At 52.2% G+C, this 15,061-nt stretch overlaps 7 protein-coding genes across 7 annotated transcripts; 3 read left to right on the top strand and 4 right to left on the bottom strand.

Annotated features, from left to right (window-relative positions):
* Positions 1-1,015: 1,015 nt before the first annotated feature.
* Positions 1,016-2,080, bottom strand: RHO25_006138 (uncharacterized protein; the record flags this gene model as incomplete). Its single annotated transcript, XM_023596991.1, has 1 exon — positions 1,016-2,080. One exon carries the CDS (start codon positions 2,078-2,080, stop codon positions 1,016-1,018), a length of 1,065 nt encoding a protein of 354 aa, XP_023451743.1.
* A 2,237-nt stretch (positions 2,081-4,317) lies between these two features.
* On the bottom strand, positions 4,318-5,853 carry RHO25_006137 (uncharacterized protein; the record flags this gene model as incomplete). The annotated part of the gene is made up of 1 exon (XM_023596990.2): positions 4,318-5,853. The coding sequence occupies one exon, from the start codon at positions 5,851-5,853 to the stop codon at positions 4,318-4,320; it is 1,536 nt and encodes a 511-aa protein (XP_023451744.2).
* Positions 5,854-6,780: 927 nt separating this feature from the next.
* RHO25_006136 (uncharacterized protein) lies at positions 6,781-7,658 on the top strand (the record flags this gene model as incomplete). Its single annotated transcript, XM_023596989.2, has 2 exons — positions 6,781-6,946; positions 7,006-7,658. 2 exons carry the CDS (start codon positions 6,781-6,783, stop codon positions 7,656-7,658), a joined length of 819 nt encoding a protein of 272 aa, XP_023451746.1.
* A 784-nt stretch (positions 7,659-8,442) lies between these two features.
* Positions 8,443-9,456, bottom strand: CDC21 (thymidylate synthase; the record flags this gene model as incomplete). The annotated part of the gene is made up of 1 exon (XM_023596988.2): positions 8,443-9,456. One exon carries the CDS (start codon positions 9,454-9,456, stop codon positions 8,443-8,445), a length of 1,014 nt encoding a protein of 337 aa, XP_023451748.1.
* Positions 9,457-9,707: 251 nt separating this feature from the next.
* On the top strand, positions 9,708-11,014 carry RHO25_006134 (uncharacterized protein; the record flags this gene model as incomplete). The annotated part of the gene is made up of 2 exons (XM_023596987.2): positions 9,708-9,770; positions 9,824-11,014. 2 exons carry the CDS (start codon positions 9,708-9,710, stop codon positions 11,012-11,014), a joined length of 1,254 nt encoding a protein of 417 aa, XP_023451749.1.
* A 661-nt stretch (positions 11,015-11,675) lies between these two features.
* Positions 11,676-12,092, bottom strand: RHO25_006133 (uncharacterized protein; the record flags this gene model as incomplete). Its single annotated transcript, XM_065602742.1, has 1 exon — positions 11,676-12,092. The coding sequence occupies one exon, from the start codon at positions 12,090-12,092 to the stop codon at positions 11,676-11,678; it is 417 nt and encodes a 138-aa protein (XP_065458814.1).
* Positions 12,093-13,075: 983 nt separating this feature from the next.
* RHO25_006132 (uncharacterized protein) lies at positions 13,076-14,855 on the top strand (the record flags this gene model as incomplete). Its single annotated transcript, XM_023596986.1, has 2 exons — positions 13,076-14,386; positions 14,439-14,855. The coding sequence occupies 2 exons, from the start codon at positions 13,076-13,078 to the stop codon at positions 14,853-14,855; spliced, it is 1,728 nt and encodes a 575-aa protein (XP_023451750.1).
* Positions 14,856-15,061: the final 206 nt, after the last annotated feature.

The following is a 15,061-nucleotide window of genomic DNA, read 5'->3' as shown; positions in this document are numbered from 1 at the left end:
CACGATTGGCAATGCGCCTCTAAAATAGAAGTTACCGACCGGCCTCAGCTGCGTGGCTTGAGTTGAGCACAGAAAGTGTTCTGATCCAAATTTGTAGCCTGGCGATCTGCGAAATGGGGCGTGGTCCTCAGCAGAAAGTGCCATATACAACTTGATAGAAGTGTAGACATTGTGTTATAGTACACTTAAATGACAGGTGGAAGTGCAGAAAATGCACAGCGCAGAGGATGCTGCAATACGTCCAGGTTGTGGTGGCTTGCGGTACCATCACTTAGAATGGGGCAAGCTCTCCGGAAAACGCCTGGCAAGTCAGTAACTACTTGACTCTTCTAATAGCTCGAGAGTTTGGTGCCTGGATAACAAACCGTTTGCCGCAAGCAAAGGGTATTTGCTGTATGTTGGTCTTTGCCCAAGTATACAATCATGCTGAGCTCAGCAAGAAGCGTAAGCGCCGGAAAGCGAGTTCAAGAAAACCTTTCGCTGTTGTTTTGTAGGAAGCCGCATCCGTGAGACGGTGGGGAAAGGAGAGAGTTTGCTGTAGTCGGCAGCGTACACCAGTGCAATATGTGGTGCTGGTTGCCCATGAATAGTACCTGCCTCCTCCACAGAGCCAAGGAGCTGAATCGCGGAAGGTGGGTTGGGGGAAATGCCTAGCAGAAGTCAATATGAGACGGCTTCTATCTGAATATAAATGTGTAATGTGCATACCTCGATGTTGGCGCATCAACTCAATCAAACGTAGGGAACATTTTGTGCAGTGCATGTGTCAATTTGGTATCTATTTCGGAGTATTCTCAACGCTTCATGCCTCTGCTGTTTTCGTGGAGTCGACATCCGACTCAGCCAAAGCCAAATTTGCCGTGTTGCTGATATTCGATTCGTAAAGGTATACTGTGTAATGTTGGTGCTTGGTCGTCAAAATGGATCTTGAGACAGCCCGACTGTCTCCAGACACTGTGCGAAGATTCAGTGATCTGTAGACTGCGCCAGCTGCTCATGCTCATGCTCATGCTCATCACTGGATATGCAAGTCCCTGAGAAGCTCGTAATACTCCTCGTTGAATCTCCACCATGGCACATCGCGATCGATGCGCAGCACCTCGGGGCTGATCCACATGTGACCAGCTTTGCGGGACGCAAACATCCCATAGCGTCCGACGTGGACAGCGTACCGCTTCACTCGCGCAATCTGCTCCACAGCCGTAACCAGCTCTTTGAAAACCATACCGTCGAACTCGCCCCCAGATTCGTCCTCACCGGATAGCGACCCTCCTCCGACGTTGTCGAAAACCAGGAAAATGTCTTCTGTGTCGACGCAACCTTGCAGGCGCTTCTTGAGTTCGACAAAAGTAGGTGAGGTTGTGATGTCGAACTGAGTGCGTCTGTCCACCTGCTGCACGATGCTCTCCTCTTCCTCTGAATGAGTGACCGTCATGCATACATCTTCTGGAAGTTCCTTGCCGAGGTGCTTTCTGAAGGCCTGAGCAAAGATCTCATTCGCCATGATATCCTCCTCAGCCAGGCTATCTACTGGCCATGGCGTGAGAACATCACCTTCCCACTCAAACTTGGATGTGTCTTCCGGGTTGGCAAAGGATTCGTCTGGAGTTTCGATCTCGGTACTGATGTAAAGCTGTCTTGCCATTGTAGGGAGTATGTTGTCAACGCTTCTGATGGTGAGATGGAAGGAAGAGTCATCGACCGGGGTCAATTTGGTGACCAGTGAAACATGCACGGGAGCGTGCCTGTTCAGATAAGCACTGAACTTCTCGTTGTGCTCTGTGTTGACCAGCATGAAGTCCATTGCTTCTTTGCAGTCGGTCTCGGCCAAAGTGTGAAATCCAGATTCGGTTTTGATCAGAGTGAAATCGCGGTTGTGAATGGCGGCATTGAGATAGGGAGAGAATGTGCAACCATATATCTGGCTCATGAGTTCGACTGGTAGCCGTGGACAGGGTTTGGGGCCATCACTGTAACAGTCTCCAGATTTTGCTCCAGTATCTGATTTCGACTTGCTGTTCTCCTGTTGTTCAGTGAAACCCTGAGGTTCAATGCCAGTTGGCAACCCATCATACGGCATGGTGGCTAGTCCTCAAGCCTTTGCCAGTACGATAGAATGCTCCGAGTTCGTAGGTTTTGCGACATGAAAAGAGTGTTGTGATAGAGAGAAAGATGGCTGAAATAGAGCATGCAGAGACGAGCTCCTGTGAATTGAGTTCCCGAGGTGAATATTCAACTCGATCTGTGCAAGTTCACGTGAAATCGACTGTTACACCGCGGAAGTATATGGTTCATGTGATAGTGTAGCAAGTATCTCGTGCTAGTTCACGATTGTGATCTCGAAAGCGGCGTCGTGGTCGCCCGTGATCCTTGCAGCGGAACGAGAGGGTGTGGGTAGGAGCCCGCCATTTGCCAGCACCATCCACTTGTGTGGGCGGCACTTCGCAGTGGCAACCGCAGTGAGCATCGTGAAAGCTTTCCAGTACGTGTCGTGTCCAAAACCGGTTTTGCCTGGTATCCGGTCCTCGCACTTAAGAGTAAGAGTCGCTTATCGTGATGGGTCGCAGACAGCGTTTTACTTCATATACGGTGAGACGGACAGCTTCGTTAAAGATGCGTGGAGAGTCATTCAAGACCTGACTCTTCACAAAGCTCAAAGCTCTGATGCCTGGAGTGCAAATTGATTGCTACACACAAGGCGTATTTGTTGTATAATTGTCTTTGCCAAAAATGCGTGACAAGCTGTGGACGTGACTGAGCTGAGCAAGAAGCGCAAGCGTTGAAGATGTGATATGAGAGACTGATATGATGGGCAGTAGAGCGCGCTTGTTGTCTTCGGAACACGTTTGATTTGACTCATGGTGCATTGCGCAACAGCAAGCTGACCAGGGCTCGGCATAGTCGCTCCCGTCTCGACTCTAAGGAATATTGGTGTAAGCAAATGGTACTGGTCGCCCATGAACAGTACTTGTCTCCTTCTCAAACCCAGTAGTTTGACCGCGGAAGGTGGCAGCAGGCACGACTGCTGCAGCGCAACTCGCAGTAGTCGCGTGCGGCCACAGTTGACCTTCATATATCCCAAACAAACATGCTTACTCAACAAGTTGACTCGCAAAGCGTCGAATTTCGGCAGACCACATGTATAGAGTGCGGTCGACTTGTTTTTGCTTTTTGCGCGCGAGAGTTCCTCAAGTTACGGGCAGGTCAGGGGTTCGAGTGCCGGTTGGCGCGTAATACATTCGTTCTCATTCCCTTGCTTTTTTGGTTTTTGTTTACACTCCTGGACTTGAGGCGTAACTGACGCAACTATAGGACTGCCATCGCCAAAGCCCCTCTGCTCGCGGGCATTTGGTCAGGAATGTTGTTGGGGTTAATAAACTGCTAGCAATTGTGCTTGCTCAGACAAGTTGGCGACTCATCGCCGATTCTAGTTCCGGTAGATCCCCATAAACAGGATCGTCGACTTGTCGTTTTGCTATTTTCGCGCGAAGTTCGCGTAGGTCAGGGGTTCGAGTGCCGGTTGGTGTGTAGATGCAGTATGCGGTTTTGCCAGAGCGAGTTTCAGTCAGCGCCTGAGCTAGGGATACTACATCGAGGCAAACATGGCTGACATTGTTTTGCGTGTTGACCAGTCCTTCGATTAGCGAAGATGAAGTCGGAAAACCAGCTCAAGGTCGCCAGGCAAGGCATGTAGTAGAACACTGCCGTGCATTATGCTGCGCTGCACATTGAGCTGCGTGACCCTCCTCGATCTGCATCTTGTCAGCATGGATATCGCGGGAAGCCGTAACAACTTACTCACTCAGGCATGAATGAGAAACGTGGCCCTTGCCATCGCGGCCAAGCCTTCAACCAAGCTTCTGTCATATCCACACGAAGCTATCGCGCGTGCACATCGCGAGTCGAAGCTACTGTATGATGATGCAAAACATGCAATCGTCACAACTTGTCAACTTGTCAACTCGGCAGCTCAACTCATCATTATGTTCCACGGCTGATCCGGGACTACAGTTTCAAATATTTTGATTATGGGAAGTGATGATATCTATGGAAGCTATGCTTGTCTGCTTGCATTTCCCGCGAGTGATGGAGCAGCGTAGTATCTTGTCCGAAATCCCTTCCTTCCATTGCGCCCTGTCATTGGGCGAATTTTCTAGTCACACATTGATCTTTGAATTTTGGCATTCGCCACTCGGCATGGCCGCCTTTCGCATGACATATGAAAAGCGACCGCGAAAACGCCCGCCACCCGTTCTATGCCTCTATTGTAACAAATTTCCGTGTCGGCGCCGTATTCATTACACGCCCTGGACCACTCTACCTGGTTTCAGTCTTCTCCTGCGTGGGCGACGCACCGTCCTTGGTGCCGGCGGCCGTGCTCTGTTTCTCTTGCTTTTGCTGTTCTGCGAGCTCTGTTTCTGACTCGAGCATGTCCGACTCAGCCTTGTCCTTGTTCTTGGCAAGAGCTTCGTGTTGTCTCTGTTCCTCCTCTTTCTCGTCGATGTCCTCCTTGTCGTTCACGACCTCCGTACGACCAGATGCTTTCTGTTCCTCGGCTTGCTCGTTCTCTTCTTGGATCAGCTCTTGCTGTTCCTTGATGACTTGCAGCCTCTGCTTGTTCGTTGTTGCGCCTTCGGCGGTGTGCACTTCAAGCTCGATTTCATGGAAGAGCTCTTCTGGAATGCTGGCAAGCACGGCCTGGAGTGCCGACATTTGACCCTCGAATTCGTTCTCCTTGCCGGTGGCGTACATGAAAGCGTTGCTCAGAACGAGAAGGGTGCTTGGGACACCATACTTGAGACGCAGATCGAGCCACATCTGGAGATCATCCCGCAGACGTCCCGGGCTCATGCCGTGAGTGCGAAGACCACGTGCGGCGCAGGCGTTTTGCAATTCTGGGACAGAAAGCGACTCGACGCCTTCAAAGCTGATAGCCTTGTCGTCGCGCTTGATCTGTCGCATGCGATGGCGGATAGTGTATCGAAGCATGGCATCGGTGCCAAATGTGCCCAAGTTCATGTATTTGCAGATACCGATCAATTGTGGTCTCGACAAATTGTCCAGAGTCAAATCGTCTTTGAACAACTTGCAGACCTTGATGATGTCCGCCTTTGTGGGCTCCTCTCCCGTGGTCTTCAACTTTCGGAAGAACTCTGTGAACTCCTCTTTCTGCGCTGTGGTTTGAGATACGGGAAGTCCAGACTCACGCATGGTCTGGCGCAAGAAGTTCGAAACCTCTTTTCTTGACGACCGGAGGCGGGAGGCCTTGGACTCCTTGCTCTTTGCGTTCTCGTAGGTGGAAGGCAACATGTTTGGGAACAGCTTTAGGGCGACTGGAAGCAACAGTTCTGCGAATGGGACCAGCACGAACACCGAGAATGGCACAAGGCGGCCAAGATCTTGCACGGTCCTGGTGAGTTGACGGTGTTCTCTTCGTGTGAGTTCGTAGCCTGCCGCCATTTTGAAGGCCAGTTTCGAGGAGATGCGCACTTCGGTGCCCAGCAGTTTCGTACCATCCCAGTAATGCTGCGCTTCGTGCTTAACCTTCTCCCACATGGTCATCTTTTTCTTCTCCTCCTTCTTTGCAACGTCCTTCTTCGCCTCCGCTTTTTCTTCCGCTGCAGTCTCTGCGGCAATTTCGCTCAGAGCCTGCTGCTCGGCAGCCTGTGTAGGAGCGGATTCGGAAGGCTTGTGAGCTGGAATGGAGATCTTCTGTTCCGAGGACTTTTTGTCGGCCTCCTTGGCGATTGGCTTCTTAGCCTGCTCGATGTTGAAGCCAGGTGGCGGACCACTGTTTTCTCCATGGTGTTGATTGTTGGTGGATTGATGCATGCGAGGAACGATGATGGCCATTGCGGGCATGGTCCTAGGCAGGCGAGCAGATCTCGAGAAGGCGGTTCTCGTGCCATGGCGAAGCAGGAGAGGCGCAAGTTGCGCCGAGTAGCGTGAGTTCATCATGCTGGCCGGCAGCAGAAGAAGAATAGCGGGAGTCGATGCCCTCGTCGGTTTGCAAGGCGGGCGATGATGGGTGGCGGTGGTGGGGAGGTGATGTTGAGAGGGAGAGAAAACAGAGTTGGCTGACTTGCGTCTCAGCGAGTTAGATCTACTGACATCAGCAGCTGCTGCAGCAAAGAACGGCAGACACCCTGGTCGTTCCGTTGAAGCCAAGCCCGGACTTAAAACGAAAGCTTCTCGCCGACAGGGTCTGTGGGCCAACTTCTTGTTTTGAGAATAATGTAGACACGCAATAATATGCTGGATAAACAGCGTCTGCGTCTTGTCCCTACTCTGTTGCCTGAGCGAGCCTAGTCGCATCTCCCGAGCTGTGGCTACGCGTAGCAGCTCGGCAGGCGGATCTTCTGCTGTGGAATGTGTACTTTGTGGAAGATTTATGACCACTGCAAGTACATAGCCCCCCGTACTCGCTCGGCCGGTCGCTCTCGGTCATCACACGAGCTCCTCCGCAGCAGCTCCGCAACAGCGACACCTGCCGTCCCTCGGCGCTGTTTTTGGTTGAACGACACTAGATCTTATCGTCCGCCCATCCCACCCGCCTGCCCTTCCTCTTCCTCTCTCACACCTCACTCACCATCCTCACCTTCGCCATGGCCGTCTACGACAGCAGCTGACACACCTTGTCCGCGGAAGGCTCACGAGTCTTCACCATCACACCCATTGCGCCGGCTCCCGCTTTCCCGACCTGCTGCACTTGAACCACCCGCTTGCGACTCGGCCAGTATTGCCATCGACACAACTTGCGACTCGATATCAATACCAGCCATGCCGACTTCAAGGCTGCGCCGAGCAGCTCGGGTCATTCTCATTGGTGCGCCGGGTGTTGGAAAGGGCACACAGACGGAGCGATTGATGAAGCGCTTTCCACAACTATCTGCCATCAGCTCGGGAGATTTGCTGCGGGATAATGTTCGCAACAAGACACCGCTCGGTGAGTCGCTATCCAATTCATCCCATGACGTGAGCCAAACACTGACGTCGCGTGACCAGGCATTCAAGCCGAATCGCTCATGAATCGCGGAGCCTTGGTGCCCGATGCCATGATTCTACGATTGATCCGCAACGCTCTCACTACCAAAGGCTGGCTCATACCTGCAGATGGCATGCAACCATACACATTGAACTACAGCAACGCAGCCGATCTGCAGCCTGCGGCGGGTGATGGGGTGCCCGAGAGCTGGACGACAATTCCTACTGAGTTGGACACCGACTACCGTTACAGCGAACATCCAGATGCGTCCTTCATCCTAGACGGATTCCCGCGCAATGCAGCACAGGCCGAGCAATTGGAGAAAATGGTGCCAGTCAACATGGCTATCCAACTGCATACTCCTACTGAGATCATCCTTGACCGAATCTGTAATCGATGGGTGCACCCGTCGAGCGGGAGAGTGTACAATACGACCTTCAACGCACCGAAAGTCGATGGCAAAGACGACATCACGGGAGAGCCACTGATCCAGAGAGATGATGACAAACCAGAAGTCTGGATGAATCGGCTAAAGACTTTTGACGAAAGTAGCCGAGGTCTAGTCGATTACTTCAAGAAGCGAGGTGTACTATGGAGAGTCGAAGGCAACAGTAGCGACGAAATCACCCCGAAGCTATTCGACGAGTTCGAAAAGCGATTTGGCGAAGCTTGAAATGAACATCGTTTGAAATTGTGTATGCAAAGCTTGCTACGATTGATAGGATGGGAAGACCGAAAGACTGACATGCTGAGCGTGGCGTCTGGAGTATACAGTGCGGGAATCGGCTCGACTTTTGAGGCAAGTCTGGGAGCGACCGACTGGGAGAATACCCAAAGGGCATCAGGTTGAATGCACAGAATGTAACAACAATAGCATGTGTAGTGCTAACGAAATGCATCATCTGCACATTGAATACAGAACTCGCCTCACTCCTCTCGAGCGCGATGCATGTCAAATAGATCGGATCCCTGAGTTCCGAGCGGCGATGAGTTCTGCGAAGGAAACTCGAAAGATCGCCGCTGGTGCGAGGCGAGGACGAATTCCTGTTGCGCGTTATGTCGTGGATGTTGGCCGACGCGCATTCTGCTCGCATTGAAGAGCCCACTTCTTTCGATTCCTGCAATCCAGTCCACTCGCGTAGCAGAAGATGCTGCTCAGCTTCCCTATATCCCGTCATGTTTGGTATCGCCGTCTTCGCATAGTTCATCCTTCTCACAGAGAAATAAGGACGACCGAAGTTTCCGTGGTTCTCCTCGAAACGCTATCGATTCAGTAGAGATCGTTGCTCGCTTGCACAAATGTATTGTAATCTTCTCGAATGGCTGTTGCAGCGTCCGAAATCAACAGCAAAAGCATCGGACGTATTCTCGTCCTGAGATTCGTGCCGGGCAAATGTTGCTGACAATGTGGCCACTCAGATAGAGAGCACCTTTCGTCTCCGGTCATGGAAGATTCTCTATACACTCATCTTCATGGCAATGGACTTGTGCGGCTCGTATCCAACAACTTTGAAGTCTTCCGCTTTCCATCCATCAATACTGCAACCCACTTCTCTCGATATCTCCAGCGTCGGAAAGTCGCGCGGCTCTCGTTGTAATTGTACCTCTAAGGCTTCCTTGTGATCCAGATAGACGTGCGCATCTCCCATCGTATGCGTTAGACTGCCAGGAACCAGGTCGGTGGCGCGCGCAATCATGTGTGTTAACAGTGCGTACGAAGCAATGTTGAATGGCACCCCTAGGCCCATGTCGTTGCTGCGTTGGTAGAGTAGACAATGGAGAACACCGCGCTTACTGCCATTTCCCCTCGTGCTTGCGTCCTTGGGGAACGAAACATAGAACTGGGCAAACATGTGACAAGGTGGCAAAGCCATCTTCTTCATATCTGCGGGATTCCAGGCAGACATAATGATTCTTCTGTCGTAAGGATTGTTCTTGAGCTTGTGAATGACCTCAGCCAGCTGATCCACTCCTTGTCCAGTATAGTCTGTATGGCAATCCTTGTACTCGGCACCAAAATGTCTCCATTGAAATCCATAGACTGGCCCAAGATCGCCTTCTTCGCGGTGAGAAAGTCCAACGCTGTCTAGGTACTCTCTAGACCCGTTACCATCCCAGATGTGAACGTTCTGATCCTGGAGCGTCTTCGCATTGGTATCTGCTGCAACGAACCACAGCAACTCTGCTACCACCGCACGTAGAAAGACGCGTTTCGTGGTCAGGAGTGGCAATACTAATGTCCCATCTGGTTTGGAAAGAGTATAGCGATGTTGCGGTGGGAATGGGATAGAGAGCGTGCCAGTTCCAGTTCTATCGGGGCGATGTTCACCATGTTGTAGAATGTCTCGAATGAGGTTCAAATATTGGTACTCTTCGTGCGGTTTCGTATGCCCATTGACGGTACCGTTTTCCGTCTTGACTTGAAGCTGAGGCTCAATCGCGGTGCTGGCTTCGACTGCTGCTGGCGCCATCTTGACTTGTGTATGAAGTTCTGTTGATCGGGAAATAGTGAATTTGGAGCGAGACGCGTTGTCGCGGGGCAGACGCGCCTTCCCTGCACGAGCACTTTCGGGCGGAAAGCGGCAAGTGACGACAAATTGTGGCGTCGGCATGCTGTGGCTGGCGACTCCGACAAGCCGACGAGCACGCTTCATGAAGGCAGCATGTGAAAGTCGACGCCTACGAACATCTCACAGGCGCCCATCGCCTCCACGTCCACATCATGGCCATCAAGCAGCAGAGCTGGACGGCATACGCCTTCGATTTTCTTCCTATGATTGCTGCGGTAAGGCTATGACACGATACACGCCCGTTGCCAACTTACTGACCACCGCGCAGCCCGTTGTCGCCTTCTTCCTCGCCCGACAGATTATCGCCCACTTCGACCCTGATGCGAAAGCCAAGAAGGAAGCACAGCAAAAATCAGCAGCAGTAGAATCCCGGCTTCATTCTATCTTCAACACTCACGAGACCTACGACGACGAGCACGATGACGAAGACTCCGGCTTCGTCGAGCGACCGAGGAAGCAAGAGCTTGCACTGAACACATACGAGCAGACTATCGCTTCCGAAGTAGTCGCGCCGACCGAAATACCTGTTACATTCGACGATATAGGTGGCTTGGACCAGATCATAGAAGAGCTGCGCGAAGGCGTGATATATCCGCTCACCATGCCTCACTTGTATTCGAACCACTCCAGTCTTCTTACTGCCCCCTCTGGTGTATTACTTTATGGACCTCCTGGATGCGGAAAGACAATGTTGGCAAAGGCTTTGGCACGTGAAAGCGGCGCATGCTTTATTAATTTGCATATTTCAACCTTGACGGAGAAATGGTACGGTGACAGCAACAAATTGGTGGCGGCGGTCTTTTCGCTTGCTAGGAAACTGCAACCCTCTATCGTATTCATTGACGAGATCGATGCTGTGCTCGGACAAAGGAGGAGCGGCGAACACGAGGCAAGCGGAATGGTGAAGGCTGAGTTTATGACACACTGGGATGGTCTTGCTTCGTCAACGACAGAAGGGGGAAGCCAAAGGATTTGCATTCTCGGAGCAACGAATAGGATCCAGGATATCGACGAGGCCATCTTGCGACGTATGCCGAAGAAGTTCCCGGTCAGTCTGCCGAATGCTGCGCAAAGGAGACAGATATTCGAGTTGACGTTACGCGACACCAAGATCGACCGAAGGAAGTTCCAAAATGGTGCAGCTGCATTTGATCTGGATGTGCTCGTGCGCGTAAGTGCTGGCATGAGTGGGTCCGGCATCAAGGAGGCGTGCAGAGATGCCGCCATGGTACCCATCCGAGAATACATCAAGGAGCAACGACGAAGCGGACAGACCATGAATAAGCGGATTAGGCCTGATGCGGTTCGAGGTTTGCAGACAGATGATTTCTTTGGACGAAGAGGCGGTGCTCCTCAAATGCAAATACAGGAATCCGACGATGATCGCGCAGGCGATAACAGCGACAGCACGGAGGAGGTAGAAGAGTTCGACGACACTGAGGAGGTCGTGCGTCGCTGATTTCGATACCCCAATGTTAGCGTTCTCTGCTCCTATTCCCATTAGCGCACAGAGCTAGTGCACCGGCGCGAACATAGACAAGTGTTACAGGCTTGATAATCGCACCATATCTCCTTCGTATTGGCCTGAAAGATCTATTAGCGTGCAGGGATCGGATGAAGCAGAGAGGATCTGGAGCGTCTGCTAGGCCTCCGATGGTTTCGTGAGCGATCTCACCAATCTCTCGGGGATTCGTGAGCCGCGGACGTCGCAAATATCGGGAGCACAGGACGACAGTCATTTCATGCCTCGGAAAATACAGGCTTCATACTACAGCAACTGTCCAACACTAAATGTCCGGCTTATATCCGCACACGACGGCCATACACGAGTGAATGAATCGGATACTGAATACTACCCACAATGCCGTCGAGCAGTGTTCTGAACAGGATCGGATCCGTAATCCAATGATCCTGTTCGCGGTGTACCCGGTCAGTGCCGCCAGCTATAGGAGGGGTTGACCGCCGTCACAGCTACGACTTCGAATCTTTAGGTTATGTGAAAGCCTTGGACAAGATCAGGCTCAATTCTTGCATCAATGGAAACATTTTGGCAGATTTGATATAATCATGCACATTTGATTGCAACACATGCCATTTGCAGCCACAAACATGAATTTGCTTCAAAATTCTGCAGAACTTAGATCCTTACCATTCGAACTCGTCGTAGCGTCGGCATCAGTCCCCTTTGAAGTGCCATCTTTATTCCAATACTCATCTTCAAGAATCTCCACCTGCCCCTTCAATTGTATGGCTCCTTTGACCTTGGTTCTCCATTTCGGCCTTCGCTCCGGGAAGACCTCAACCTTGGGCACAGTCTCGTTGACAATACTCTGATCATCCAGTACGCCGGCCCGCAAACCTATACAATCTTGTACATTGGGGCTGCCACCCGTGCGAAAGAGAATCGTTCCGCAAGTTGCACAGAAGTGGTTAGTGATCTCGCGGTCGAAGTCAGATGGCTTCGTCCAGGTTTTCGGCGTCCCAGACGTGATCCTGAAGTGTTGCTTGGGAATTTGATAGACTGAGATGTCGGCCATCTTGCGGTCGTCGTCACACCAGCATATTGCCTTGCCCGCTGATCAGATATGCTTCGTAGCTGCTGGTGAAGAGCCTACCGTGAACATGGGCTCTCCTTCGTAGGTTATCTTGATCTCTCCGCATAGGCAGCTTCCTGATGGCATTTTGAACGCTGAGCGATGGTTGTTCCTGCATGTCAGCTCAAAATCATCTGTCTTTTATGGTGAAGTCTGAAGGATTCGTCTGTTGCCTATCAGCTCGGGTACCACATGAAGTTGCGAGTCATCTCGTTCCTGCTTATGATATGTAGCCCATTTGCTGCGGCACAACTCGACGATGGACGCAGCCCAGTGACTTCGCACGTACAACAAACCCTATGATCGTTTGAGGGTTTCGGCGTGTCATGGAGGGACTTGTCGGCCACACCTGCCATTATGGCTGCCCGGCCCGGTGGCTGCTCGCCGGTGTCACGGTCAGACTTCGCGCTGCCATGCTGTCTCCACGGAGTGCGGTCTGGTGCAGCGATGCCGGGCCCAGATGCGGTGGTGTGGCATTCGTCCCCGATGAAGAGAAGTGTTTCTGTCTTCACGCCCGCTCTCATGAACGTAGCGGAAAGCCAGCATTGATCTTGACAGCATGGAGGTGTGCAACGGTAGGTCGCAAAGTACAGCAGACTGAATTGGAAGCGTGGTCATTGTGCGTAATCTGCGGAAGTGAGATGTCTACAATATATCGCGCTCGTCGATGCCGTGCCGTATAGGGTATTTGTTCGCGGATGGATACACAATACGGATCCGTGCCAAGAAGTAATGCCCTGAGGATCCGATGCCGCTGTGCTTCTTAAGCCGAGGGCGGATGAGAGGGGACGTCACGACGAGCTCTGTTCTTCTACCGTTTCGCCTGCACTCCGCAAAAGATACATTGTTGGATACCCTCCATCCCTCTCCGCTCCACCTCGTCGTCTCTTTAGCTAGAAGACAGCGAGTTCTTCCTTTCCACGAATATGTCGACCCGCCGCATTGTGTCCAAGGGAAAGCTACTCCAGAGCTTGACGCTTCGGCCTGCAGCTCCAGTCGCCGCTCGATTTACCAGAATGCCGCAAAACCCCAATGCGGGCCAGCAGGCCGTCCGACGGCTACACGCCACAACTCGACACTTGCAAGGTACCACTTCCGCCGCGACGACAGCGACCGAATACCCAACGACCCACGAGAAAGTGCAACAGCCATTGAACACCCAGAACTTCATCGATAACAAGTTCATCGACTCTCAGGCTACACAATGGATTGATCTACACGACCCGTCCACAAACAACCTCGTTACCCGCGTGCCGCAGTCCACAGATGAAGAGCTGAAGGCGGCAGTAGACAGCGCCGAGAAGGCATTCCCAGCATGGAAGGCGACCAGTGTGCTGCACAGGCAACAGCTCATGTTCAAGTATGTGGCGCTGATCAGAGAGAACTGGGACCGCTTGGCCGCGAGCATCACGCTCGAGCAAGGCAAGACTTTCGCAGACGCCAAGGGTGATGTCCTTCGTGGTCTGCAAGTAGCAGAGAACGCATGCGGAATTACCACACAAATCACTGGTGAGGTGCTTGAAGTGGCCAAGGACATGGAGACTCGTTCGTACCGGGAGCCACTGGGCATTGTGGCAGCCATTTGCCCCTTCAACTTCCCAGCCATGATTCCACTTTGGACTATCCCCATTGCCGCCATTTCTGGTAACACTGTTATCATCAAGCCTTCAGAGCGCGACCCAGGTGCCACCATGATCCTCGCGGAGCTCGCGGAGAAGGCTGGCTTCCCACCTGGAGTGATCAACATCATTCACGGTGCAGCCAAGACTGTTGACTTCATCATCGACGAGCCACGTATCAAGGCCATTTCCTTCGTCGGATCCAACAAGGCTGGCGAGTACATCTTCAGCCGTGGCAGTGCACAAGGCAAGCGTGTCCAGGCCAACTTGGGCGCCAAGAACCACGCCGCTGTCCTACCTGACTGCAACAAGAACGCCACACTGAATGCCATCGCTGGTGCTGCGTTCGGTGCCGCGGGCCAGAGATGTATGGCACTTTCCACACTTGTCTTCGTGGGCGAGACCAAGGACTGGGCTCCTGAAATCGCCGAGCGTGCAAAGGCTCTCAGCATGAACGGCGGTTTCGAGGAGGGCGCAGATCTTGGTCCAGTCATCTCTCCACAGGCAAAGGAGAGGATCGAGGGCCTCATTGCGTCTGCTGAGAAGGAAGGTGCTACCATTGTACTTGATGGTCGCGGAGCAAAGCCAAAGGATGCCAAATACGCCAATGGCAACTGGGTAAGCATTTTTACGAACAGTTTCCTACCGAGCACGTGCTAACACCTTGCAGGTTGGACCAACTATCATCGCGAACGTGACCAAGGACATGCAATGCTACAAGGAGGAGATTTTCGGTCCTGTCCTCGTCTGCTTGAACGTGCCAACCCTTGACGATGCGATCAAGCTCATCAACGACAATGAATACGGCAACGGAACCGCTATCTTCACCGCATCTGGCGCCACAGCTGGCAAGTTCCAGAAAGAGATCGAGGCCGGGCAAGTCGGTATCAACGTACCGATTCCAGTGCCGTTGCCAATGTTCAGCTTCACAGGAAACAAGAAGTCGGTTGCAGGAGGAGGCGCAAACACTTTCTACGGCAAGCCAGGCTTGAACTTCTACACACAACTCAAGACTGTGACAAGTCTTTGGAGAAGCGAGGACGCTATTAGCACAAGGGCGACTGTGAATATGCCTACTCAGTCGTAAAAAAAAAATCAAAAGCGTTGGTTCTTGTGAGTGTGAAAATACCGAAATTGTACGATGCAATGTAGTGGACGAACGACCAACGACAGCAAAACTCACAAGTCCGTCCTTAAGTCCCGGCGTATCTTGCCCCACGATTGATAAGCTACAACACGTTGCACGGCAGGTTGTGGTGTGGAGATCACGGAGTTTACGATCCTTCGGAGTTG

The sequence above is a fragment of the Cercospora beticola genome, chromosome 4 (assembly GCF_033473495.1).
Source record: "Cercospora beticola chromosome 4, complete sequence".
NCBI lineage: Eukaryota > Fungi > Ascomycota > Dothideomycetes > Mycosphaerellales > Mycosphaerellaceae > Cercospora > Cercospora beticola.
This window is presented reverse-complemented; position numbering and strand designations above follow the sequence as displayed.